Source organism: Eretmochelys imbricata, chromosome 14, assembly GCF_965152235.1.
Source record: "Eretmochelys imbricata isolate rEreImb1 chromosome 14, rEreImb1.hap1, whole genome shotgun sequence".
Classification (NCBI taxonomy): domain Eukaryota; kingdom Metazoa; phylum Chordata; order Testudines; family Cheloniidae; genus Eretmochelys; species Eretmochelys imbricata.
Window position 1 is genome coordinate 53012378 of NC_135585.1, and position 25088 is coordinate 53037465.

General features: G+C 45.7%; 1 protein-coding gene across 1 annotated transcript; it reads right to left on the reverse strand.

The window, feature by feature from the left end:
- Positions 1–1055: 1055 nt before the first annotated feature.
- On the reverse strand, positions 1056–19857 carry LOC144274556 (killer cell lectin-like receptor subfamily B member 1B allele C). Its single transcript, XM_077833432.1, has 6 exons — positions 19719–19857; positions 5664–5762; positions 5133–5282; positions 3511–3665; positions 3022–3134; positions 1056–1179 (listed from the first exon to the last, which is right to left on the reverse strand). The coding sequence occupies exons 1-6, from the start codon at positions 19855–19857 to the stop codon at positions 1056–1058; spliced, it is 780 nt and encodes a 259-aa protein (XP_077689558.1).
- Between the last annotated feature and the right edge of the window lie 5231 nt (positions 19858–25088).

Sequence of the window (25088 nt, forward strand, 5' to 3'; positions counted from 1 at the left end):
AGACAGTTTGCCACTCCTTTATTTCATTTTAACTTTTGTGCTGCACCTGGTCACTGAGTGCCGATTTTCGCATCCGCAGACTGCACTTCAGGGATAGATTTCTGTAAGGCACTGACTTTCTTAAGTGTCTTTTATTAGAAACTGCAGTGCAAAAATGTGCAGTGCTAGAATGTCCAGGCTGCTAATTAAACAAATACTAATTATTCCAAATTTCAGAGGGTAGCTTGTTGCTACTTGAGTGATGTGCCTTCTCTGCCACATTTTAGATTCTTGAATGTATCTGAACTGTGTAACCCTGCTCTGCAATATATTTGTCTTCCTCATATCTGTTTATTTGGTATGTTCAGCTCTTTCCTGGGAATGGATTCTGTTGCTGACAGAAAATTCTCAAAATAGCACAGCCCCATCTCACTATACAGGGTTAATCTATTCGCACTGTTCCAGAGCCAGGATTGAAACCTGGTGCGCTAACCACTTGGCTTTTGGGTGGGGTTAGCTGCTATCTCCTCCTCCAGTCCCCTTGTATCTGAAGAAGTGGGTTTTTACCCATGAAAGCTTATGCCCAAATAAATCTGTTAGTCATTAAGGTGCCACCGGACTCCTTGTTGTTTTCTCCAGTCCCCTTGTAACCCTTAGCCTGAATTTTATTAATTATTATTATTATCATTATTACTATTATTATTTTATTTTGGCTGAAACTATTCAGTGAATTCAACATCAGTTTGTGAATAGTCTTCTTCGACTCAAAATTGCATTTTTTTGGGCAAATAAACTATTCAGTGGAAAATATTCCCCCAGCTCTACTTGTGATGTCATTTCACTAGTTCTCCCTTCACCATAATCTTCCAGCCCAGACAGGACCTGAATTTCAAATGCAAGAAAAGCTTTTCATGCCGACTTTATCCACCTTATAAAAGCAGGGGGGAGGGGGAAGGGCACAAGCCCAATTTTTCCCTTTGAAGCTCACCTTCAATATTCATCATTTATGGGACACACTGAAACTAAAGAAGATTTCTCGTTCACACATAAAAAACACAGATAATAAATGTCACTGTCTATAGCTGAAGAGTGTCTTTTTCACAAATCCATTTAGCTGCAGCACTGCAGGTTTCAAAATGAATCCCATCTTCTTTTATCACCCCGCAGCTGTTCCCTTTAGGAGGACCTACTACCTTGAACCTGGGAAACAAAATAAATAAAGAATCCCTGTTTAGAATTTATGAACAAGATTTTTAGCAGCTTTGCTGCATTCTGACACCTTTCTCAAATTTCTTCCTTAACCACTGAATTGTTCCTACAGAGCCCTAGATGATGAAACACGTCCTAGCCCAGAGGTGGGCAAACTATGGCCTGCGGGCCACATCTGGCCTGCAGGACCATCCTGCCTGGCCCTTGAGTTCCTGGCTGGGGAGGCTAGCCCCCGGCTCCTCCCCTGCTGTCCCGCTTCCCCTGCAGCCTCAGCTCGCTATGCCGCCAGCGCTCTGTGTGGCAGGGCTGAAAGCAGACCCGCTGCTCTGAGCGGCATGGTAAGGGGCTGGGGAGCAGGGGGGTTGGATAAGGGGTAGGGGATCCCAGGGGGCAGTCAGGGGACAGGGAGCATGGGGTGGTTGGATGGGGCGGAGGTTCTCTGGGGGGGGGCGGTCCGGGGATGGGGAACAGGGGAGGTTGGATAGGGGATGGAGTCCCAGGGGGGTGGTTAGGGGCGGGGGGTCCCAGGAGGGGGCGGTCAGGGGACAAGGAGCAGGGGGGTTGGACGGGTCAGAGGTTCTGAGGGGGGCAATCAGGGGGCGGGAAGTGGGAGGGGGCGGCTAGGGGGCGGGGGCCAGGCTGTTTGGGGAGGCACAGCCTTCCCTACCCGGCCCTCCATACAGTTTTGGAACCCCGATGTGGCCCGCAGGCCAAAACGTTTGCCCACCCCTGTCCTAGCCCGTGATCCTGTAGTAGCAGCTGGTTTGCCTTGGTCTATTTTTGGAAAACACTTGTCCAATTTATAAAACCCAGCCCTCAGGATTAGTCCAACTGCTGATGGAAGCCATTGAATGAGGCTCAGGACTCATCTCTCTATGCAGAGGACTGTGCCTAGCACTTAACATCCCTTGCACCCTGTCATCAATATAAAGGGAAGGGTAACCACCTTTCCATATACAGAACTATAAAATCCCTCCTGGCCATAGGCAAAACCCTTTCACCTGGAAAGGGTTAAGAAGCCAAGATAACCTCGCTGGCACCTGACCAAAATGACCAATGAGGAGACAAGATACTTTCAAAGCTGGAGGGGATGGGAAACAAAGGGTCTGTCTGTCTGTGTGATGCTTTTGCCAGGAACAGACCAGGAATGCTCTTCATAACTCCTTAAATTAGTAAGTAATCTAGCTAGAAATGCATTAGATTTTCTTTTGTTTAATCGCTGGTAAAATAAGCTGTGCTGGATGGAATGTATATTCCTGTTTTTGTGTCTTTTTGTAAACTTAAGGTTTTGCCTAGAGGGATTCTCTATGTTTTGAATCTGATTACCCTGTGAGGTATTTACCATCCTGATTTTACAGAGGTGATTCTTTTACTTTTTTTCTTTAATTAAAATTCTTCTTTTAAGAACCTGATTGCTTTTTCATTGTTCTTAAGATCCAAGGGTTTGGGTCTGTGTTCACCTATGCAGATTGGTGAGGATTTTTATCAAGCCTTCCCCAGGAAAGGGGGTGTAGGGCTTGGGGGGATATTTTGGCGGGGAGACGTCTCTAAGTGGGCTTTTTCCCTGTTCTTTGTTTAACATGCTTGGTGGTGGCAGCATAGGGTTCAAGGACAAGACAAAGTTTGTACCTTGAGGAAGTTTTAACCTAAGCTGGTAAGAATAAGCTTAGGGGGTTTTCATGCAGGTCCCCACATTTGTACCCTAGAGTTAAGAGTGGGGAAGGAACCTTGACACACCCACACATAGCCTCTGCTCTCACCAATGCTGGAAAGCAACAACCCTGTGCCCCCTGCTGCACATCTTACATGGACTCAGAGGATAAAAACACTCACTGTGTTTGATTGAACAGGGAGCCGTCCACCCAAGTCCAGTTCCTCGAGGGGGATGTAACAGTGAGTCCAAGCCAGATCTGGTTTGCGCCTTTGGAAGTGTTTTTTATGAATGTCTGTAAATGACATGGAAGAATGAAGTGACAGGAAGGAGGGGCTAGTGGTTAAGGTGCTCGCTAGAGACTCTGGGAACTGGGTTCAATTCCCCAGACTCCCTCTGTGACTGTGGGCCAGTTGTTTAGTTTCTGTCCTGGCTGGGGCAGAATTACAGTACAGTCTTTGTGGTATCTGGGGGTCATGCTATTGGTGAGATGTCCACCGCTGGGTGGCAGAGCACAGAATATGTACTCTTGCTGGCCTTAACTTTTCATTTCCTTTCTTTTTAGCTTGTGTGGGTATGTATAGAGCTACCCTGGCAGACACACAACACAGTGGTTTTGTGTATTAATTATTACTAGTGATGTTCATATCTCCAGGACTAGTTTTATTTACCATCTCATCCTGGTCCCGGATCACCAGCAGCCAAGAGCTCCTCCTGGAACAGTCATCGCGGCTCTTGTTCCAGGGATGTTTTTCTTTTGACACCCAGTAGCACCTGTCCTTGTGCAGCAGCCAGTTTGGGGGGCAGAGCTTACACCCTGATCCCTCTGGAGGGAAAATGGAAACACTTAATGGAGCTGAAGGTTCTGAACTTCATTACACTCCTGCACAGACCTCCAGACTCAACATTTCCAGTAGAGCTATTGTCTTGGTTTTGTTTGAGGACAGGTCCAATAGTCAACTAGTAGCTGCAGGTGCTGCAGGCTGGGAGGGAGGGGTATTGGTGAAGCTGTGAGTACATCAGTCCTAAAATAGCACGGGCTAACACAGGTCAGGCTCAACTGAAATCCTCCTTCATTTCCTCCCCTCAGCTACTGTATTGTTCCTGCGTGCACTGCTTAACAGCCATTACGTTTCCTCTTAGAGATGGCTGTATTCCAGTTGGGGGGAGATCATACTACATATAAAAGAGTTAAAATAACTTTATTTAGGTTGCAAAGTCAAAGTTGGAAATGCCACATTCATGGTTGCCCATGCAGCTGTAATTCAGCCTCATTGCGAGTTCATCCTGTTCATTGAATGTTTGGGGAGCCATCATAGACATAGGAACAAAAGAGGCCTGCGCACTGAATGAGGCAGCAGCCCTGAGGAAAAAACAGTAGGTAATCATGCAATAAAGACCGTGTCATAAGGCACACACAAATGGGGGCTGAATTAAGGTTGTGTGGGTAATTGTAAATTTGGCATTTCATAACTTTTGGGAGCTTGGCTTTGTAACCTTCCTGTTCTCTTAATGTCCTATTTTTAAAAATATATCTAAAACTTTTTTATTACATGCAACTGGAACAACTTCCCCATCCTGAATCAGCAGCAGGGTTTGGACCCTGGATCTTCAGTATCACACCACACTGCTACCACTCCAGCAACAGGAGTAACTGTGCTCGCTGATAACAGGAAAAATCGGTTATTCTGAGAGACGGAGGCAGGGAATAGGACTGAGTCATCAAGGGAGCCCAGCCAGCTCTCCCCTCCTCTCCAGCAGGAGCTTCTGCCCCATGTGGTGTTCCTGGGAACAATGGGTGAGGGGGAGCCTGGCCCTGCTCTCGCCCCCCCCCACCTCCACCTGCTCAGGTAGCTCCTAGAACAGGGTGTGTTGCTGTGGCAAGGTGAGCCCAGCACTTTTGACTGTTATTTTGTCACACTATAGAGTTTCCCTGAGGATCACAAGCAAGGAGGGAAATGGCGACTCTTCCAAAGTTCACATCTCAGCAAAATCTGGATGAAATTTCATAGGCGAAAGAAAATATTTATCCAAGGACTCCCCTAGCCCTTTATTTCAGAGGTCTGCTTTGAACAATGGAAGAGTGAGAGCTTCTCAAAAATACCACAAGACCCTTTTACAAAGAAAGTGTTAGGGACCCTAAACAAAGGAGTTGCTGCCAGCTGCCCTATGAGTAGTTTGTAAAGCAATAGAATATTTATTGCACTTATTGAAGTGATTTGTGTCATTACCCTAACTGACCTCTAGATGGCACTACAATACAAGCTGCAGAGAGAGAAGGCGCTGAGGTTACCTGCTGAGTTGTTGTGAGATGATTCACACACAAATTGTTTCAAGTGGAAACGGAACTCTTTTAGGCCCCTGCTGCAGTTGGATTGATGGATGATGCTCTCCGTGGTCCTGTTGTTCTCCCGTGAATTCGGACATCCTTTGAGCTGAGAAACTTCAGAACAGCATGAGCATGAGTGGCAACTACCACTTAGGGATTAGCAAACTGGGAACAAAGGTGTGTGCAACACCAAATCATTACATACTGTCGCTATCAAATTCAGAACCGGGCCAGAGAGAGAGAGAGAAAATCTCATTTATTACACATTGTAAGGTGTCTTCCACTTTTCCCTGCACACTGAGCAGTGAAATTGAGAGAGCGGGATCACATAGGGCTCATGTATCAAGCTCTAACACCACCTTGGTCATGGAATATTGTTCCCTTTGTGGTGCTAATGAAGTGTCCAGGATATTATTCACAAGAACGTTGGAATCAGAAGTGTAGGGGGAGAAGAAATTTCAGGGATTTTGCATGAATTAATTTTAAACTGCTTACCCCAAACACCCATCGCTATCACAGCTCCCAGCAGGATGAGGATCCCAGCTGCTCCAAGGCCTGCAGCGAGCCGATGCCGGTGGGGACACTGAGGGTGAGCTGTAAGAAGCAGTGTTTGATGAAACACCTTCAGCACATAGTGCAAGAAATAATAACGGACGTTCCTGTGGAGCCTCCTCCAATGGGGGTTATGTTCCTCCTCATATAATACCAGGAATAGTTTTAAACCTGTCAGTTAAGGGCCACATCACTCTGAGGGCACCCCTGTGATGAAACAGAGAAAAATACTGCAAAGGTGAAGACAATACTAACAAATCCCTACTGCCAATTATTTAACAACACAGTTATATCCCACTTACAATGGTGCATATTTGACCATGCTATAGGGCGAGTCTGTGAGTCAGCCCCTTCAGGCCTTGTGTTGACCTGGACAGTGCTTCTTAACCTTTCTGTGGTCAGGACACATTTGTAAACCTCGATGGCCTGCCACGACCTAGTATATAGCATGAGTGCAAAAAACACCCACCTTACTAAATATCTTACCCACGACATATAATATACACATTAGTGTACCAAGTACTAAATAGTAAACCATACATACCAGAGCAGCAGCGTCTGTGGCTCCTGTCCCGTGGGGCTGGCTGGGCTCAGCTCTCCGCTCTGGGTGTTGTGACTTCCGGGCTCAAAGTTCTGCTCAGTTTTGACCCAGCATCCCTGACAGGGGGGCAGGTAAGCCAAATTTGTGTGAGTGGCATTGTGACCTGGCACACGGGCTTGTAGAGCCACTCACGCAAATTTGGCCTCATCAGCCCCGTCATCATGACAGAGGAGAGGCTGGGCCAAGCCTAAGTGGCGCTGAGCTCCTGTGCAGCAAGTCACAACATCTGGAGCAGCTCGCTGAGCCCATCCAGCCTTGTAGACCTCCAAGTCCTTCCCCCCTTTCTGCACAAAGGAGTTACCTGTGTTCAGTCTGCTAACACCTCTGTTCAAGGACAGCCAAGTCAAATAAACAAGCTCCACTAAGAAAATAGCTTGAGACCGGGTCACTAATTTCACCTCCAATGGGAAACTGACCTGCCAGGCCCAAAGTCTGCTAACGCTTGGCAAAACAGCAACAATATCAAGGAAGTCAGAGTCACTGGATCTATACCAAATAGTTGCACATTTTCATAGTGATATAGAACAGCTGAATATAACCAGAGGGTCACACACTTTGTAGCATCTATCTGCCGAGCTCATTGCACGTGGCAGGAGCTCCCATCCCTCCATTCCCCCCACAAGCTCCCTGGGTGCCCCCTTCCACCTTCCTGTACTGCAGGGATTCCCTGCAACTCCCTCAATCTCCCCCTGCCAGGAGATCTGTGCCCTCCATTCCCCCATCTCCCATACCCTTTTCTTTCCCCCATGCTGTCCTTCTTCCACACCAGGGTCCCCCATTCCCCCCAACCATGTCAGCAGTTCTGTGTTCCCCTCATTCCTCCCTCCATCCCCATTCTCCCCTCATGACAGGGATGCTGTGTGCACCCGCATGCCCCCTTCCTCCCACTTCCATCCATGCCAGGGCCTCTGTCCTCCTTCCATTTCCCCCTTTCTCCACTCATGTTTCCCCAATCTCCCACCCCCGCCCGGGCTTCTGTGTGCACCTCCTTTCCCTCTCCTCCCAGACCAGCAACCCCCATTTCCCTCCATGTAGGACTCTACATGTGCCCCCATTTCCCCCCTTTCCCACATTCTCCCGTCTATGGCAGGGGCTCGGTCTGCACCCCATCCCCCCTGCACTCCATACAAGAGTCTCCCATTTTCCTCCCAGGCCAGAAGCTGTGTGCACACCTCCTTCCCCCATGCCCCTTCATTGTCCCCTTCACACTCCCCTCCAACCATCATTATGTCTCTTCTGTCTAGGGTTGCCAAAATTGTATTTCAAAAATAAGGGACTGTTTTCTTAGCACTCCTGCCCCACCCCTCCTCCCAATATTATCATTATTATTAATAAATAACAACAATAATCGGCACTCAACCACATTCACCAGGGGTATTTCTTGCTGCTTTTTTTCAGCACTCAGCAATTCCTGATCTCGTACAGAGATGAAAAAATAAGGGATGTCCCTTGTCATAAGGCCTTGTTCGCAACCTGGTCTGTCTGTCTGGGACATGAGTCATGCAGAGCATCAGCATGCTGAATTCTATTGGGAGGATGGGCAGAATTTAGGGGTATTATGCTGAGAGGTGTTAATGGGTGCCATCAACCAGTTCTTTGATCTATAGATAATTGCAAAAATGCCAGAGGCTCTGGCTGTGCTAAAGAGATGACCATGTCCCCCATTTTTCCCCTTCCCCCCGTATGTTTTATTGATTTTGCCCAAACGTAATAGGGTTCTGTACACTGATGTCTAGCCATTCCCTGAACCTGCTACTGGTCAGTCAGGAATCAATTTGGAGTGGGCAAATCTACTGTGGGTGCTTCTGTGATGCAAGTAGCCAACGCAATCACTGACCTGCTGCTATCAAGGGTAGTGACTCTGGGAAATGTGCAGGTCATACTGGATGGCTTTGCTGCAATGGGTTTCCCTAACTGTGGTGGGGCGATAGACGGAACGCATATCCCTATCATGATATCGGACCACCTTGCCAACCAGTACATAAACTGCAAGGGGTACTTCTCAATGGTGCTGCAAGCACTGGTGGATCACAAGGCACGTTTCACCGACATCGATGAGGGATGGCTGGGAAAGGTGCATGATGCTTGAATCTTTAGGAACTCCAGGCTGTTTGAGCAGCTGCAAGAAGGGACTTACTTCCTAGATCAGAAAATTACTGTTGGGGATGTTGAAATGCCAAGTTATCCTTGGAGATCCAGGCTACCCCTTGCTCCCATGGCTCATGAAGCCATACACTGGCACCCTGGACAATAGTCAGGAGCTGTTCAACTATAGGCTGAGCAAGTGCAGAATGGTGGTAGAATGCACCTTTGGACATTTAAAAGCCCACTGGCGCTGTTTGCTGACTAGGTTAGACCTCAGCGCAACGAATATTCCCATTGTTATTACTGCTTGCTGTGTGCTCCATAATATCTGTGAAAGTAAGGGGGAGATGTTTATGGTGGGGTGGGAGGTTGAGGCAAATCGCCTGGCTGCCAATTTTGAACAGCCAGACACCAGGGCAATTAGAAGAGCACAGGTAGGCACACTGCGCATCAGAGAGGCTTTGAAAACCAGTTTCATGACTGGCCAGGCTACGGTGTGACAGTTGTGTGTGTGTGTGTGTTTCTCCTTGATGCAAACCTGCCCCCTTTGTTAATTTTAATTCCCTGTAAGCCAACCACCCTCCCCCCTTCCATCACAGCTGGCAAAGGAAATAAAGTCACTATTGTTTTGAAACCATGCATTCTTTCTTTATTAATTAAAAAAAAAAAGGGAGATAACTGATAAGGTAGCCCAGGTGGGGTAGGGGAGGAGGGAAGGACAAGGCCACATTGCTTATTGTAGACACACTTCAAATCAAAACTGTTTGAATGACAGCCTTCTGTTGCTTGGGCCATCCTCTGGAGTGGAGTGGCTGGGTGCCTGGAGCCTCCCGCCATGTTCTTGGGCATCTGGGGGAGGAGGATATGGAACTTGGGGAGGAGGGCAGGCGGTTGTACAGTGGATGCAGTGGCAGTCTGTGCTCTTGTTGGCTTTCCTGCAGCTCCACCAGACGCCTGAGCATGTCCGTTTGCTCCCCCATTAGCCTCAGCATTGCATCCTGTCTCTTCTCATCACGCTCACTTAATGCTTTCCTGGACTCTGCCATTGAATGCCTCCATGCATTCAGCTGTGCCCTATCAGTGCAGGAGGACTGCATGAGCTCTGAAAACATGTCATTGTGAGTACTTTTTTTTCACCTTCTAATCTGCGATAACCTCAGGGACGGAGATGATAGGAGAGCACAGAAACATTTGCACCTGCGGGGGAATAAAAAGGGAAAGTAAAATTTAAGAAGATACATTTCTGAGAACAAAAGGGAGACTCTTTCACAGTGAATCAAGCAATTCACAGCAGACAGCACATGTACTTTAGGTACAAGGTCACATTTTGCCTTTTATATTGAGTGCCTGCCGATATGGTGACACATCACACATGGCTGGGCAACAGAATTTGGTTTCCAGGCAGCCATGGTAAGCCAAAGGGTATGCAGGTTTGGCTTCTAATGCCTTCATAACATTTGGGAATGTTTTCAAACTGCAACAGCCTCCTTTCCCATAGCAAGCAATGCCGGTTGCGTTTGCCATTTAAAAGGAGGGGCTGCGGTTTTCAGGTGGATGTGCAGCACACACCTCCCCCAACCCCTCCGTGTGGCTATTTGGGATGATCCCTTCACCCCTCCCCCCGCCGTGTGGCTATTCTCAGGGATGATCCCTTTTAGCCAAGTGCAAACAGCCCAGCATGAACGGGGTCCTTTTACTGTTCCCTTACAAAAATTCCCCTAGTTCAACCAGGTGACCATGAATGATATCACTCTCCTGAGGCTAACACAGAAAGATATAGACTGAATGTTACGTGAATGCGACCAAAATCCAGGACCATTTGCTGCCATGTTTTGTGCTGCAATGATTCCAGACTACTTGCTACTGGCTTGGCACGGTAAAATGTCCTACCGTGGAGAACGAAATAAGGCAGCCCTCCCCAGAAACCTTCTGCAAAGGCTTTCAGAGTACCTCCAGAAGAACTTCATGGAGATGTCCCTGGAGGATTCCCACTCCATCCCCAGACACGTTAACAGACTTTTCCAGTAGCTGTACTGGCTGCGAATGCATCCCAAGTCTTCAGGGCAAATCAAACATTAAACACTATTGCTTTTAAACCCTGTACTGTAGTTACAAATGTGCACTTACCAGAGGTGCCTTCTCTGGCTTCAGGATTGGGGATCCCACCTTGGGAGGGTATTGGCTCCAGGGTGATGAAAAGGTCCTTGCTGCTGGGGAGAACGGATTCACCGCTTGCCTGCTGTGCATTCTCCTCCTCCTCTTCCTCATCCACAAAATCCTCCTCCGTGTTGCGTGAGACTCCCCTCTTGCTGGTGTCCACGGACAGTGGTGGGGTAGCGGTAGGGTTCCCCCCTAGAATGCCATGCAGCTGATCATAGAAGCGGCATGTACGGGGCTCTGACCCAGAGCGACCGTTAGCCTCCTTTGTCTTTTCGTAGGCTTGCCTGAGCTCCTTAACTTTCACGCGGCACTGCTGTGTGTCCCTGCTGTAGCCTCTGTCCATCATGCCCTGTGCGATTTTGGCATATATATTAGCATTTCTTCTTTTTGATCAGAGTTCTGCCTGCACAGATTCTTCTCCCCATACAGCAATCAGATCCAGTGTCTCCCTTTCGGTCCATGCTGGAGCTCGTTTGCGATTCTGTGGGGACTGCATGGTCACCTGTTCTGATGAGCTCACCACGCTGACCAAACAGGAAATTAAATTCAAAAGTTCCCGGGGCTTTTCCTGTGTACCTGGCTAGTGCTTCGGAGTTGAAAGTGCTGTCCAGAGCAGTCACATTGGAGCACTCTGGGATAGCTCCCGGAGGCCAATAACATCGATTTGCGTCCGCACTACCCCAAATTCAACCCAGCAAGGTTGATTTTAGCACTACTCCCCTTGCCAGGGAGAAGTACAGAAGTCGATTTTAAGAGCCCTTTAGGTCGACGGAACAGGGTTGCTTGTGTAGATGCATTCATTATAAAATCGACCTAACGTGGCTAAATTCGACCTAACCCTGTAGTGTAGACCAGGGCTAAGAGTGTTAATTACTGTGTGTAAGTAACAGAAGAATGTTAATTGTGCTCCTAAACATAGGCTCATTCACTTGTGTTAGTAAGAATCAAGAGTGGATGCTAACTGCATTTGTCTGTAGTTACCTCCATCCTGTTAGATGTAACCAAATTTAAGCTTGTAGTTGCTAAATCATTTTCATGTCTCTTTACATTATGCATGTGTCCTGTGCTCAATCAACCTTAAGATCAAAGATGTGTGAATACTGCATGAAACTAATAATGTTACCTGTATGGTCTTCAATTACCTGTCCCTGTTGCAATGGCTGGCCAGCAATTACATTACGTAAATCAATGTAACTGGATTATTTGTGCATGCAAGGAAAAAGCAAGGGTCCTTGGTTTAACAATGAAGAGAGCGATAAATACTGGACCTTGGGTATGGCCCTGCTATCTCTGATCTGCTGAGGCTATGTCTATGCTGGCAATTGAGTGATAAAACTTTTGTCATTCAGAGGTGCTAAATCCTCCCCCTCTCCCTCTCCCTCCCCCCCACCGCCCCAAAGACAAAAGTTTTTCCGCAGCAAGTGTCAGTGTGAACAGCACTCTTCTGCCAACAATGTGAATGCTGCTCGTTGGGGGGTGGAAGTACAACGGCTACACTGCCCTACTTTCACTAAAAGCTGTGTAGTGTAGACAAAGCCTCAGCTTTGGCACAGGGAGAGCTTAAGCCATTGAACTGAGATCCCCAGTGGGATGCCCTGAAAGATTCCTGAAAGGCCTCTAAGAGACTGTTAGAGAGTTAGCTGACATTATATCTCTGCTAACAACTGGACTCATATATTCTGATTCAACAGTAATGTATCTTGTCTGCTTTAACTTTTACCAGCTCTCTTTTCTTTTTTTATTAATAAATCTTTAGTTAGTTTACTAAGGATTGGCTACCAGCACTGTATTTTGGTAAGACCTTGAGCATCCTATTACCTGGGGTAAGTGACTGATCCTTTGGGATTGGAAAAACCCAATGTATGTGATTTTTGGTTTTAATAACCTTTTATCATAAAGTCCAGTTTGCCTGAGTGGTAAACAGGGACTGTCTGTGGCTTCATTATAAATAGTATAGTATTTTGGAAGCACATATAGAATAGGATGACCAGATAGCAAGGGTGAAAAATCGGGGAAAAAAGGAAGTGGAGGGTAATTGATGCCTATAGAAAACAAAGCCCCAAATATTGGGACTGTCTCTATAAAACTGGGACATCTGGTCACCCTATGATAGAATATACCGCCAGTCTGGGGTACTTGCCCTGTATTTTGGCAGTCTGACCTGAGATTGGCCCTCTTAGGTTACCAGGCAGCGTGACAGTGACACTCTACAGTTATTGTGTTACAAACAGACAGACAGAGAAATGCCATCCAGTTGAGTGTAAGGCCTTGCAAGTTTTGACCAATTACAGTACAACATTAACATGTTCCATATGCCCTATGTAACAGCATAGTTGGGATATAAATATTTATTTAGCAACTGCAGTGTTAGTAGAATAAAAATAGAGGCTGACAACATAATCATCTAAAATTTTCTCACATATATCAGTAATCTCATATACCTATAGAAGTTACACTCCAAAGATATCTGTTTTGTAAAATAACTTGTATAGTTACATTTCAAATACACCCAGTCATTTTCAAGGGAATCCTCTCCCTCCTGTCTGTTCTAAGTCACAACTTCCCAAACTTTGACTGATCCACAAATACCGAGTCTTATAGCTTATCTCCACGCTCAGGAAATGTGAACACCTCGTCCCTAGCCTTGGAAATGTCCCTGGCATCCTGACCATTTCAGAATCCAGGAGAAGATATCGCTTTGTGCCTTCATCATTCCCCTTGGACCAAGTTTCCATCATTTCCTCCTTTTCTCTAGCCCCATTTCCTGTATTCCTTAGATACTAGACTTTATTCTTGTCTGCACAGACGCTAGTAAGCCCATTCCTCTCGACACTTCACCCATCTAGTGACGCAAGCTCTACAACCCTCTGCACTGAATTGGCTCCCCAATGATTTTCAAATCCCATCATTCCTCCCTGAACGGTGAGACTCCCACACCTCTCCTAATAGAACAATGAAGTCCTGCCAGATCCCTTCTGCCCAGTCATTCCTCTCAAGGCTCACCAAAATGTATTGGTCTTTACCATTTGCCTTGCCCTACTCTTGTATATATTATAACTGCAATAGTTCATTTGCATTCTCCAAACAGGTTGATGAGATATATGATTTATTTGTATTGTGGTTGCATCCAAAGGTTTCAGACTGGAGCAGTAACCTATACTCTTACTTAGGCCAGATCTGCACTAGGAAATTGGGTCAGTATAACTATGTCGCTCAGCAGTGTGAAAACCCCACACCCCGAGTGATGCAGTTACACCAGCCTAACCCCCAGTATAGACAGTGCTGTGTTAATGGCAGGGCTTTCTGCCGTTGACATAGCTACTGCCTCTCGGGGAGGTGGAGCACGTACACCGATGGGAGAAGCCCTCCTGTCAGCGTAGGTAGCATCTTCACTGAAGCGCTACATTGGCAATGTGGCAGCAAGGCAGCTGCACCACTGCAGTGTTTTAAGCATAGACCTGCCCTAAGAGACTGTATCATAAACTTCTCATGCCAGGGACGTTCTCACTGAGTACAGAACACAATGGGAGAGAGGCTGAGAAGAACAATAATAAGATCAGACATTACAGAGATTAGCTAGCTCTGTGCACAGTTTAATAGTTAATTTAATTGTATAATGATTAGAACACCTGGATCCTTGGGTAAGGATTTTTTATTATGTTAAATCTAAATAAATAAGTAATTGGAAATGTATTTCCTCCTTTGGTAAAGTTAAATCAGCTATCCCAAATGATCACTCAACCTAGGCCTCGTCGCTTGTCTGATTTTTTTGTAGGCATCGCAGCAGAGATAGGTCTTAAGGAATTTGAAGAGGATCATACAAAATATAACTGGAGGCATAGGTGTTGACTCCATGGGTGCTCTGGGGCTGGAGCACTCAAGGGGAAAAAATTGTGGGTGCTAAGTGCCCACCAGCAACCCACTTATCAGCTCCGCCCTGCCCCACACTGTTTGCTGCTCGCCAGCAGGCCCCACTGATCAGTGCCTCTCCTCCCTCCCCGTGCCTCCCGCCCACCACCATCAGCTGTTTCGCGGTGTGCAGGAGGCTTTGGGAGGGAGGAGGAGGAGCAAGGGCATAGTGTGCTGGGGGAGAGGGTAGAACAGGGTGGGAAGAGGCGGGGCAGGGGTGGAGCAGGGGCAGGATGCGGGCAGGGCCTTGGAGGAAGGCGTGGAGTGGTGACAGGGCCTGGGGCAGAGCTGGGGGTCAGGCACTGCCCGGCACATTAGAAAGTCGGCCCCTTTGACTGCATGGCCCTTGTATTTGTACATAAAGCCTGTCACTGATTATGACATTTTTCAATGACAGATTGCATTTACACTGCAGTAAAGTGTACCACAAGGCATTAAAGAAATTCAGTATCACATTCCAGGAGTGCTAAAGGATTCACATTAGCTAAGTCCTGCCAGGTGTATGGTGCATAGAGCATAGCCCTGTGCTTTGAGTCACCTCTGTGGGGTAACTATTGTGGGCTCCCTGTTGCAGCCCCACCTTTAATATAGTTGGTGGATTGCTGGTGTTGCCGGGGGTTAGGCTCTTCACCAGTCTGGAGGCTGGAAGGGATATTTGCCATGTGGCAGAATTGGCAAACTGCTGTATTTTTATTTCCACCTTCCATTCAGCATAGGGGTGGTCTGGGTTTAGATTATAATTGTTGCAACTTTGACAGGATCCCATGTGGCTGGTAGATTAGAAAGGGTTTGTTTTGAGATTCCTATAACCCAGTGGGCTGCCTGGGCCATGGTCCTGAGCACAGTATTACCCGGTGAGGGGGTTTGCGTACGCTTTGAGCTGGGGGAGCAGTTCCCTGTGCTAACTCTGACTGGAGTGCCCTAAAAATAGAAGGCAGCAGCAGCAACGTGACGAGTAGGAGGGTGTTAGCCGCTCTGAGTACGTGCCTGTGGTCTCGGCTGGGTTCGTACTGATGTACTCGGGGTGGTGAGTCTGTCCTGCTGCTCGAGCTTCACACACTCTCTTTTAAAATACACTCTAGTTTTAGCACACTAGCTCGGTCAGAACTAGTGCGGGGTTTGTCTCCTCAAGCTGGGTATCTCCCCCCAGCTTGAACTGTGCACATACCCTATGTCTCAGGCAGCTTGTGTCTCACCTCATCTTGTCTCTCCTATCTCTAGCATGGAGGAAGGGTTGGGACTCTGGCTTACAGTCAGGGTCCCTTGGCAGCCTGAGGGTGGAGAGGGGGCATGACTTTCACATATACCCTCAAGTTTGTAGTACACCAAACCAATGGTAGCAACTGAGATCCACACTGGAACAACCCTGCTGGGTAGTTTGGGTGGTTACCCTGGTTAGGTAACAGTTTTAAATAAAGCTGCAGCCTCCACATTTAGCCCTATTATGGTGTCTATGTCTCATTGTCTTTATGTTCACGTTAACTTCTAATTGTACTTTGTCAAGTGGCTGAATTTTTAAGCACAGTTTAAAAATAAGGAAGCTATTCTGAGCTTAGTTATATTGTTTCCAAAAAATTCACAAGAGCTAGCACATGTGGAGCAATGACAGGGGAAGAGATGCCCCTTAACCTGATCACCAAATAGCCCCCTTCTTCCTCAGCCACATTCACAATTTGCTGCTGGGTCACATACCATACAGCTGTTTTAGGACTCCCTCCCACAGCTCAATGCTATTGGTGGAATCCCCTTGGAGACCTAGGCGCCAACTTCTTCTGGCGCCCGTGGGTGCTCAATCCCCCTCTACCCCCAGCCCCACCCCGACTCCACCCCTGCCCCACCCCCTCCCGCCCCCATTCCAACCCTTTCCCCAAAGTCCCCAACCGAACTCCGCCCGCTCCCTGCCCCTATTCAACTCCTTCCCCAAATCCCCACCCTGGCCTCACCTCTTCCCCTGAGCATGCCACATTCCCACTACTCCCCCCTCCATCCCAGAGCTTGCTACAGCTGTTTGGCGGCAGCAAACGATGGGAGGGAGGGAGAAGTGGAGATGTGGCATGCTGAGAGGAGGCGGAGGTGGAGGTGGTACAGGAAGCTTGGCTGCCGGTGGGTGCAGAGCACCCACAAATTTTTCCCCATGGGTGCTCCAGCCCCGGAGCACCCATGGAGTCTGCGCCTATGCTTGGAGACCTCCCCCACCCTCACCCTTCCCTAAGGGGAGAAATTGGATTGTATCTGTACCCCAACTCCTCACTTAACTCTCCTTCTGACCCAGTGCAGGGAGCCGGTCAAGCTATCAGGACAGGTAAGGCAAGGAAGGTCCCACATCAGGGTGCAGGGACCTCTCCAATATTATGGTAGAAAATCATTACACAAGTGAGGATTTTGTGACAGTCAAATGTGCCAGTTTCTTCATGTAAGAGGCATGTCCTGTGAATCCTTTGCTGAAAACCCTCTGCCACAGTAACGCTATGTCTGAAACACTGTGTCATTTTAACCCCTAAAATCCTCTGTGGGAATAACTCCTATGCTGGTAACAGGATGTCGTCTGAACTTGTGCGTCAAAAAGCATTACATTATCAGTATCAGACTCCAGGGTTCTCTTTTTGTCTTTAACACCCACTATTTGAAGAAAATATTAAACGGAAATTTAGATATTTATAATTGTGATTGTATTAATTCAATTGCCATGTGGAAAGGAGTATGCAAGGCAAAAACACAAGACAAAAAGTTCAGAAAGTCAGATTTGTTGCATAAGAGCTCTGAAAAAAGGTAATACACCCCATTAATTTTATTTTTTTGTGATAATTGGAGGTGGTATTAGTCTGCGTTTATCACAGAAGTGTAGGGATGAAAGGGACCTCAACAAATCATCTGGTCTATCAGCTGTGATGAGGCAGGATTACGTATACAGGTCCTAGACCATCCCTGACAGGTGTTTGAAAGAACACTAAGCCAAACCACATGCCAGAACTTTCAGAACAGACAAACTGCGTCCAGATGTGCAATTAGTGTGCGGCAAGCTGGAGCTAGAGTCATACCCTAGTTTAACGCACACAAGAGCTTGTAAAGTTCCCAAGTAGACAAGCTCGTACATAGGACACTCCTGTTCATACAAACCCGAATGACATTAGCCTTTTTTTGCAGCAGTATCACACTGTTGAGTCATATTCAATTTGTGATCCACTATAACTACCAAATGCTTTTCTGCAGTACCAGTGCCTAGCCAGCTATTCGCCATTTTGGAGGTGTGCATTTGATTTTTCCTTCCTAAGTGTAGTACTTTGCACGTGTCTTTATTGAATGTCATCTTGTTGATTTCAGACCAATTCTCCATGTTTCAAGCTCATTTTGAATTCTAATCCTGTCCTCTAAAATGCTTGCACCCCTCAAATTTTACTAATGTAGTCTCCACTCCATCATCTCAGTTGTTAATGAAAATATTGAATAGTACTGGACCCAGGAAAGACACCCATGGAACTCCACTTGATACAATCTCCCAGTTTGACAGTGAAGCATTGTTAACTACTCTCTGAGTATGGTCTTTGAACCCATTGTACACTCATCTTATGGTAAATTCATCTAGGCCACATTTCCCTTGTTTGCCTATGAAACTGTCATGTAGGACTGTGTCAAAAGCCTTGATAAAATCCAGATATACATCATGTCTACTGCTTCCCTCCAGCCACTAGGCCAGTTACCTTTTCAAAGAAGGAAGTTAGATAGGTTTTGTATGATTTGTGCTTGATATATCCATGTTGGCTACTGATTATCACCTTTTATCCACTAGGTCTGAAAAAATTGATTGTTAGACAATTTGTTCCAGTATCTTTCCGGGTATCGAAGTTAGATTGACTGGTCTATAATTTCCTGGGTCTTCCTTTTTCCTCTTTTTGAAGATGTGTTTTGTTCATTGCCACTTTGCAATCATTTCTTAAAACTAAAGGTTTAATACTCCTATTAAAAGGATAATTGCCACAGTCTTATTGGGTTATCCACCCAATACTACCCTGAAAAAAGGATATTTAACTTCTACACTATTTATCAGTTCTAAAAGAGCATCATCAAGATTTTAAAGTTTCAAATAACACTAATTTTTTGGCAAATCCTTTAAAAATGTCACTATAATTTTTATGCTTGAATTTTGCACCCTTTAAGTCGAGGATTCTTAGCCTCACTGGGGCATAAACAGGTTTCAGGGGGTCATGACCACACTCCCTTTCTTTTTGGATACATGGATGGGTGCCCTAAAACTTGTAGTAACATGGAGTCACAGCCTGGAAAAGCTTGAGAACTCCTGCCTTAAATTAACATTTCACTCAGTTCCTTATTTCTTCGTTATTCTGATATTCATTTTCTCTCTCTCCTCTCATCCTTGCTACTATGTTCCTCCTTGAGAATCTCCTTTAAGTCACAACTTTCCAAAATTCATTTGGTATGAAACATGTCTACTCTTCTTCTGCATTCAGAGACAGATGGGAAGTTGGGAATAATGTGTTCCCAGTTCAGAATCCTGTGTAAAATCCCATGATTTCCTGTAATTTTCTCTATTAGCCAAATTCTCCTTTTTCTCCAGCCCCAGGTCCTAACCTCCTCAAATAAACATTGGGTCTTTAACCAGAGGCTAGTAAATGCTTTTCTTCACTCTGCACCTATTAATGACACAGGCTCCATGATACAGAGTACCTAAATATAATCTCCCCACCTATTTTCTCCTAATCCTCTCTAAAAAGACAATGAAATACTTCCTGTCCTTGGAGACTTCCAGGTTCCTTCTGTTCCATTCAAACCCTCTTCCTAAGACTTGACCAATGCACTGCTCCTTACCCGCTAACTTATCCCACTATAGTAAGAATTGTAGATTCACTAGTTTACATCAATCCTTCAAATATGTATGAAAGATGGCATACGATAACGTATTGCATTGCCCTTGTAATTGTATATACATAGGCTGCCAGCGGCTACTCCTATAGTGTTGTGGCTGTATTACTAGCACTAACGTAATCCACACTATGATAACGCTTTAAAGAAACTCCGTATCCAGTTCTGACAATAGTAGGGGATTTCACATTCTCAGAAGTCCCACTCTGTGAACATAGCATATAGAGCTGCTCCTTGCTTCTAAAGACCTTATCTCTAATCTATCTGTGCTGCAGTTCATATAATAAAAAAGTACATTAGGATTCCATTTTTCTAATTGAAAAGAGAGATCATACTAGTACAAAACTAAGAAATTAAAGACTTACTGAGGTGCCGAGGTGGATGCAATGGGTTGGAAGAGACTCCCAAAATGTTTAAATCAGCATAAACTATTTCACCTGCCATGATAAGCGCAGAGGAGGGAGAGCACGTACAGAAGAGGATGGAGTCTAAGAGCAGCCTCATTTATATATGAGCAAATGTATCCAACATCAGGAAGTGTCTGTCATCTATCTGAAGCTTTTTTACTTCCTTTCTCCCTGGTGATTTGAGAAGTCCAGGCACCCAGACGAATACATTAATGCCTATGTGCTAGCAACCAGTCTGAGTTGTGCTTGAAAACACTCAGTACAGGAGAGCTGTTCTGCATTCGGGTGTTCAGGATTTCAAATGCACAATTATTTTTCAGTAGTACAAGTAAGCTGAGCCCTGACGAATTAAGCATGACATCACTGAAAATTCACATGTCAAGAAAGTCTTCTCATAACATAAAAGAGGGAAGTAGTCAATTGGCATTCCCCTAACCTTTCAGTGGAGCAGCCATCTTTAATGTATGCCCTTCACCCTAGTTTTCTCTATGTTGTTGGGGACTCAACCCTTGTGCTAGTGAAAAACTCTTTTGCATGTGGTGGCTGAACTGCCTTTTTCAGGAAAAGCTCTGCTGGATCAAGACCTGAACGCAGGAGTTGTCGTGAAACCTCAGCTCCCACTGAAGTCAATGGGAGGCCAGGGCACTCAGCACCTCTCCTCAGGATAGGACTCCATGTCTGATAATGCAAGAGTCAGTTCAATAGACTGCAGTACTGCCAACCTCAAATGTTCAAAAATCAGGAGTCAGGCTCACCAAAAATCATGGGATTGGTTTTAAAATCATGAGATTATGTAAAAATCATAGATGTGGTGTTCTTTTTATTTCCCTTCTGCTTTTTGAACCTTTAGGGTGCACCGGGGTCACATTTTGAAGCTTTCTTCACAGCCATAAGGGCTAGAAACATACTTTTTTTGAGAATGAAGGCTGAAATCATCACATCTCCACTTGATTCCAGGAGCTGGGGCTTTAAGGGAAACAATAATTAACCTAAAAAGAAAAGGAGTACTTGTGGCACCTTAGAGACTAACCAATTTATTTGAGCATAAGCTTTCATGAGCTACAGCTCACTTCATCGGAATGCACCCGATGAAGTGAGCTGTAGCTCACAAAAGCTTATGCTCAAATAAATTAGTTAGTCTCTAAGGTGTCACAAGTCCTCCTTTTCTTTTTGCGAACACAGACTGACACGGCTGCTACTCTGAAACCAATAATTAACCTGAAACTCATGAAAAAATCCGGAGAGTTGGCAACTCTAAACTGGTTCAATAGAATTTGTGCACACAGTAAAATTGTTAAGCTTGCATTCACATGGGGCTTGTCTACGCTGCAATGTTGTCCACAAAACTTTTGACTTTCACGGGTACTTTAAAAAGCCCCCCCGCGAAAGACAAAAGTTTTGCCGATCCATATGGCAGTGTGAAAGTGGCTTTGTCAGCAGGAGTGCTCTCCTGCCGATAAAGCTAATGCCGCTCACAGAGCTGGAAGTATTTTGTCGGCAAAAGTGCCAACAAAATACCGACAAAAAGCGTTTACACACGCTCAAAGCTGCATAGTGTAGACAAGCCCACAGTGTCATGTCAAATGGGAAATAGAGTTGGAGGGCATTAGTCATATGCTGGTACCCTGCATCTCCTGCAACACTCACTACCACTCTCAATTCGTTAACTAGCAGGCTGACGATACAACCATAAAGTCTCAAGTCTCAACTGTACAGCAAGCCCAGCATCTTATGTACAGCAAGGAAATAACTCCCCCACAAAATCTGCCTTAATTTATAGGTAAGGCTGCTGAGTGCAATTCAAAACAAGGCACATTAAACATCCATAAATGTTCAGGTTGAACAAACTCACAAGCTAAGGTTACATCAACAATCCTGAGGGAGAGCAGCAGAAGAGCTCTCAAGCATTTAAAAAGTAAGAAGTACTTATGCCTCTTAGCCGTACTGGGGAGTTTTGTCTGCAGCTGTTCTCATGCAGCTTTACTGAGCTGTTCAGGTTTGGGGAATCTGAGGAATTGCCAAGAGGGGAGTAGCAGAGACTCCCCTCTTGTAAACAATTCAGCTACGGCTACATAGTGACTTTTAATGGCAGGAGCCAGGAAGAGGGAGCATGGAAGAGATGGAAATGGAACCACTTTAAATGCTCTCAGGATGTTTATATTTTACATATTACATATATGCCCGCGCACATACAAATTCTGGTGAGTTTCCTGCCAGTAACTGGTTAAGAGGAAGTGAAAGTTTAAAAAGTCCTGATCCATTCTTATAGAGACCAAAAGCCATCTCTGTTCCTCAGTGGGGAGCAGTGTTGTCCACTGGCTCTGCTACTAGACTTGCACTCAGGAGATCTGAGTTCTGTTCCTGGTTCTATTACTAACCTGCTGGGTGACCTTGGCAAGTCACATCGTTGCCCTGTGCCTCAGTTTCCCCATATGTAAAATGGGGATAATGATACTGGACCAGATTTTCAGACATATTTAGGTGCCTTTGAAAATATGGCTAACTGACCACATGTGTTGAGAGGTATGGATAAAAAGTGCTGTATTATAGGTGACAGAGGTAAAGACACCTATCCTTCAAGTTGCTTGACACTTTCCAGTATAACACCCTGTTTTCAGTTGCTTATAACTTTGCTGGATTTAACTGTTCGTGCTGCAATTTCCTGGTGTGTGTCTGCCCCAGGCTGAATTTATTTTATTTTTTGAAAGTTTCAGCAAAAATATTCAGCCATTTCAGAGTGAGATTAGGGAAAAGCATATTGTTCCACCCATGTTAATGACCTGGTTATGAGAATTTTCTTCAGACACTCGAGCACATCCAGGCTTTGAAGCAGGGACTTCAATTTGACACTGAGGGGAGGGTGGTGGGAGAAATCACCCTGGTATCAGGGAATGGCTTTAGCTGTTCCCATGAAAAGCCATCCAAATTTGGCCAAGTTATGAGCCTTTAACAAATTGCACTTTGCACAGTTTCAGTAGAGACTTGCCAGAGCTCCACTGCTAAACCCCTCTAATCACTGAGCATGCTCCATCACATCACAACCCGGCCCTATACGTGACAGGACTACAGATGTGCCATCCTAGAAAGCAACTGAGCATGCTCTACCCTGGGGCTGAGCAAGCCTTTCCTTGCAATTGCTGCTCAGGACCACTGTGGAGTCAGGCATCAGAACTGAGTTCAGGGAGATTTGGAATGTTGTTGTAGTTGTATTGGTCCCAGGATACGAGAGAGACAAAGTAAGTGAGAGAATATTTTATTGGACCAATTTCAATTAATGGAAGAGACAGAGACAAGCTTCTGTCCTACACAGAGCTCTTCTTCAGGTGTGGGAAAGGTAATAAGAGCAAAATGCAAGGTGCAACAGATTGTTAAGCATAGGAGTTAGCAAATTACAAGGGATCATTCAAAATTAAGTGGGCCATTAAGACCCACAGTCATAGGGCAAAGGAGAAATTGTGGGTTAGAGACTGTTGTAAAGAGATATAAACCCAGTATCCTTATTAAGTCCTTGATTTTTATGGTATCTAGCAAAGTAATGAATTTTAAGCTCCTAGGTTTTGTGCAGGTTTCCTCTGAGGATGAGTATTGAGAGGTCAGATATGGAATGATTATTTTCTGTGCTCTCAGTGCTCACCCTGAAGGCATCCAGGCAGAGAGGAGAAGGAGAAAGCAGCCTGATTTGAAATACAGAGGGGTGAAGAATGGGTGTTGGGAATGTTTGCAGGAATTAAGGAGGATGGGAAGCAGAATTGGGGTGGGGGAAAGAGAGACAGTAGCTGGCAGGAGGGGAAAGCAGCAAGAGCTTCTTGTGCTTCAAGAAAGATGCACAGCTTCAGTGTATGTCACCTCTAGTCTATAATAAAGAATTTATTAACTACTTACCTGAGTTCCAAGTAAGTCAGTATCAGGATGAACCAGGAGGGTAGCAGGTGGAACTGGAGGACATGGCTACCACCCAGAAGGAAGGAAAGGGAGGTAGCCCCAAACAGTCCAGATGCTGTTGATAACTCAAGGTGTGGATCAATATGAGTCCATGTGATGGAATTTCTGTTTTCAGTTAAAAAAATTAGTAAATTACATTAAAAACCTATTCTAGAAGAAAGTTACGATTGAAAATTCAAGCATTCAAATGCTAGGAAATGCGTGTGTTAAGGTTGCCCATGAAACCTTAACTTGCTCCCCTTGGGTGGATGGATTATGATACAGTCTTTTATAATATGATCACACACATCTTTCCACAGGACTCATGACTCATTCTGTGAATGGGTAGTTAATCAATATTTCATTGTATACTCCTTAATCAAAATGTAGCCCCAGGCCTGGTTTACTTCACACCATCCAAACACTGCACTGAATATAATTAATTTTGTCCTGGAAGTTATGGTTCTCTCACCACAGTTTCAAAGTGCGTCACAAATATTAATGAACTGATCTTTACAACACCCTTGAGAGGCAAAGTGACTTTATTATTCCCATTTTATAGATGGGGTATGAGGCAAAGGGAGATTAAGGTCAAAATTGTCAAAAGTGTACACTAATTTTGGGTACTGAACTACAGATGCCTATGACCTTTTTTTCAGAATAGTTCATATTTTTATAGCACTTTATATGTTCAAAGCACAGACACCATCAGCTTCAGTAACAGTCATGAGCACTGAGCGCTCATTGCCTCTGCAAGACTGGCTGCTGTCTTACACTGGGCACCCAGAAAATGAGGAACACACACTTGGTGGCCACCTATGAAAGGTTTGGTTTAAGTGACTTGCTTAGCATCACTCAGGAGCTCTGTGGCAGGGGCCGGGTTAGAATCCAATTCTTCAGGCTGCAACCAACTGCATTAAACAATGAGACCCACCTTTCTCTTCTGGCCGACTCCATGGGTGCTCCGGGGCTGGAGCACCCACGGCGAAAAATTTCCCCCCACACCTCTCTCCCGCCGGTGGCCTTACTTACCAACTCCTCCCCCGCCCTCCCAGCGCTTCCCCAGAGCCACAAACATCTTGTTTGTGGCATTCAGGAAGCTCCAGGAGGGAGGGGGAGGAGCAGGGATGGGAAGGGATGGAGGATGGGTGGAGCCTGGGGGGGGGGGTGTCGAGCACCTCCCCCCTCAACTAGAGGAGAAGTTGGTGCCTATACTTCCGGCAGTCCTGTTTTATTCACAGCATAAATTCCTACTTCCTCAACAAATGAGACAGAGGTTCCACAGTCTCCTGAACATACCCTGATTCATTCCCTGATCACCATGTGTACTGGTTAAAGCAGGGGTCTATGGAAAAATAGTAGGTGATCAGGTAAGTAAAGACAGTAACACAATGCATGCACAAAAGG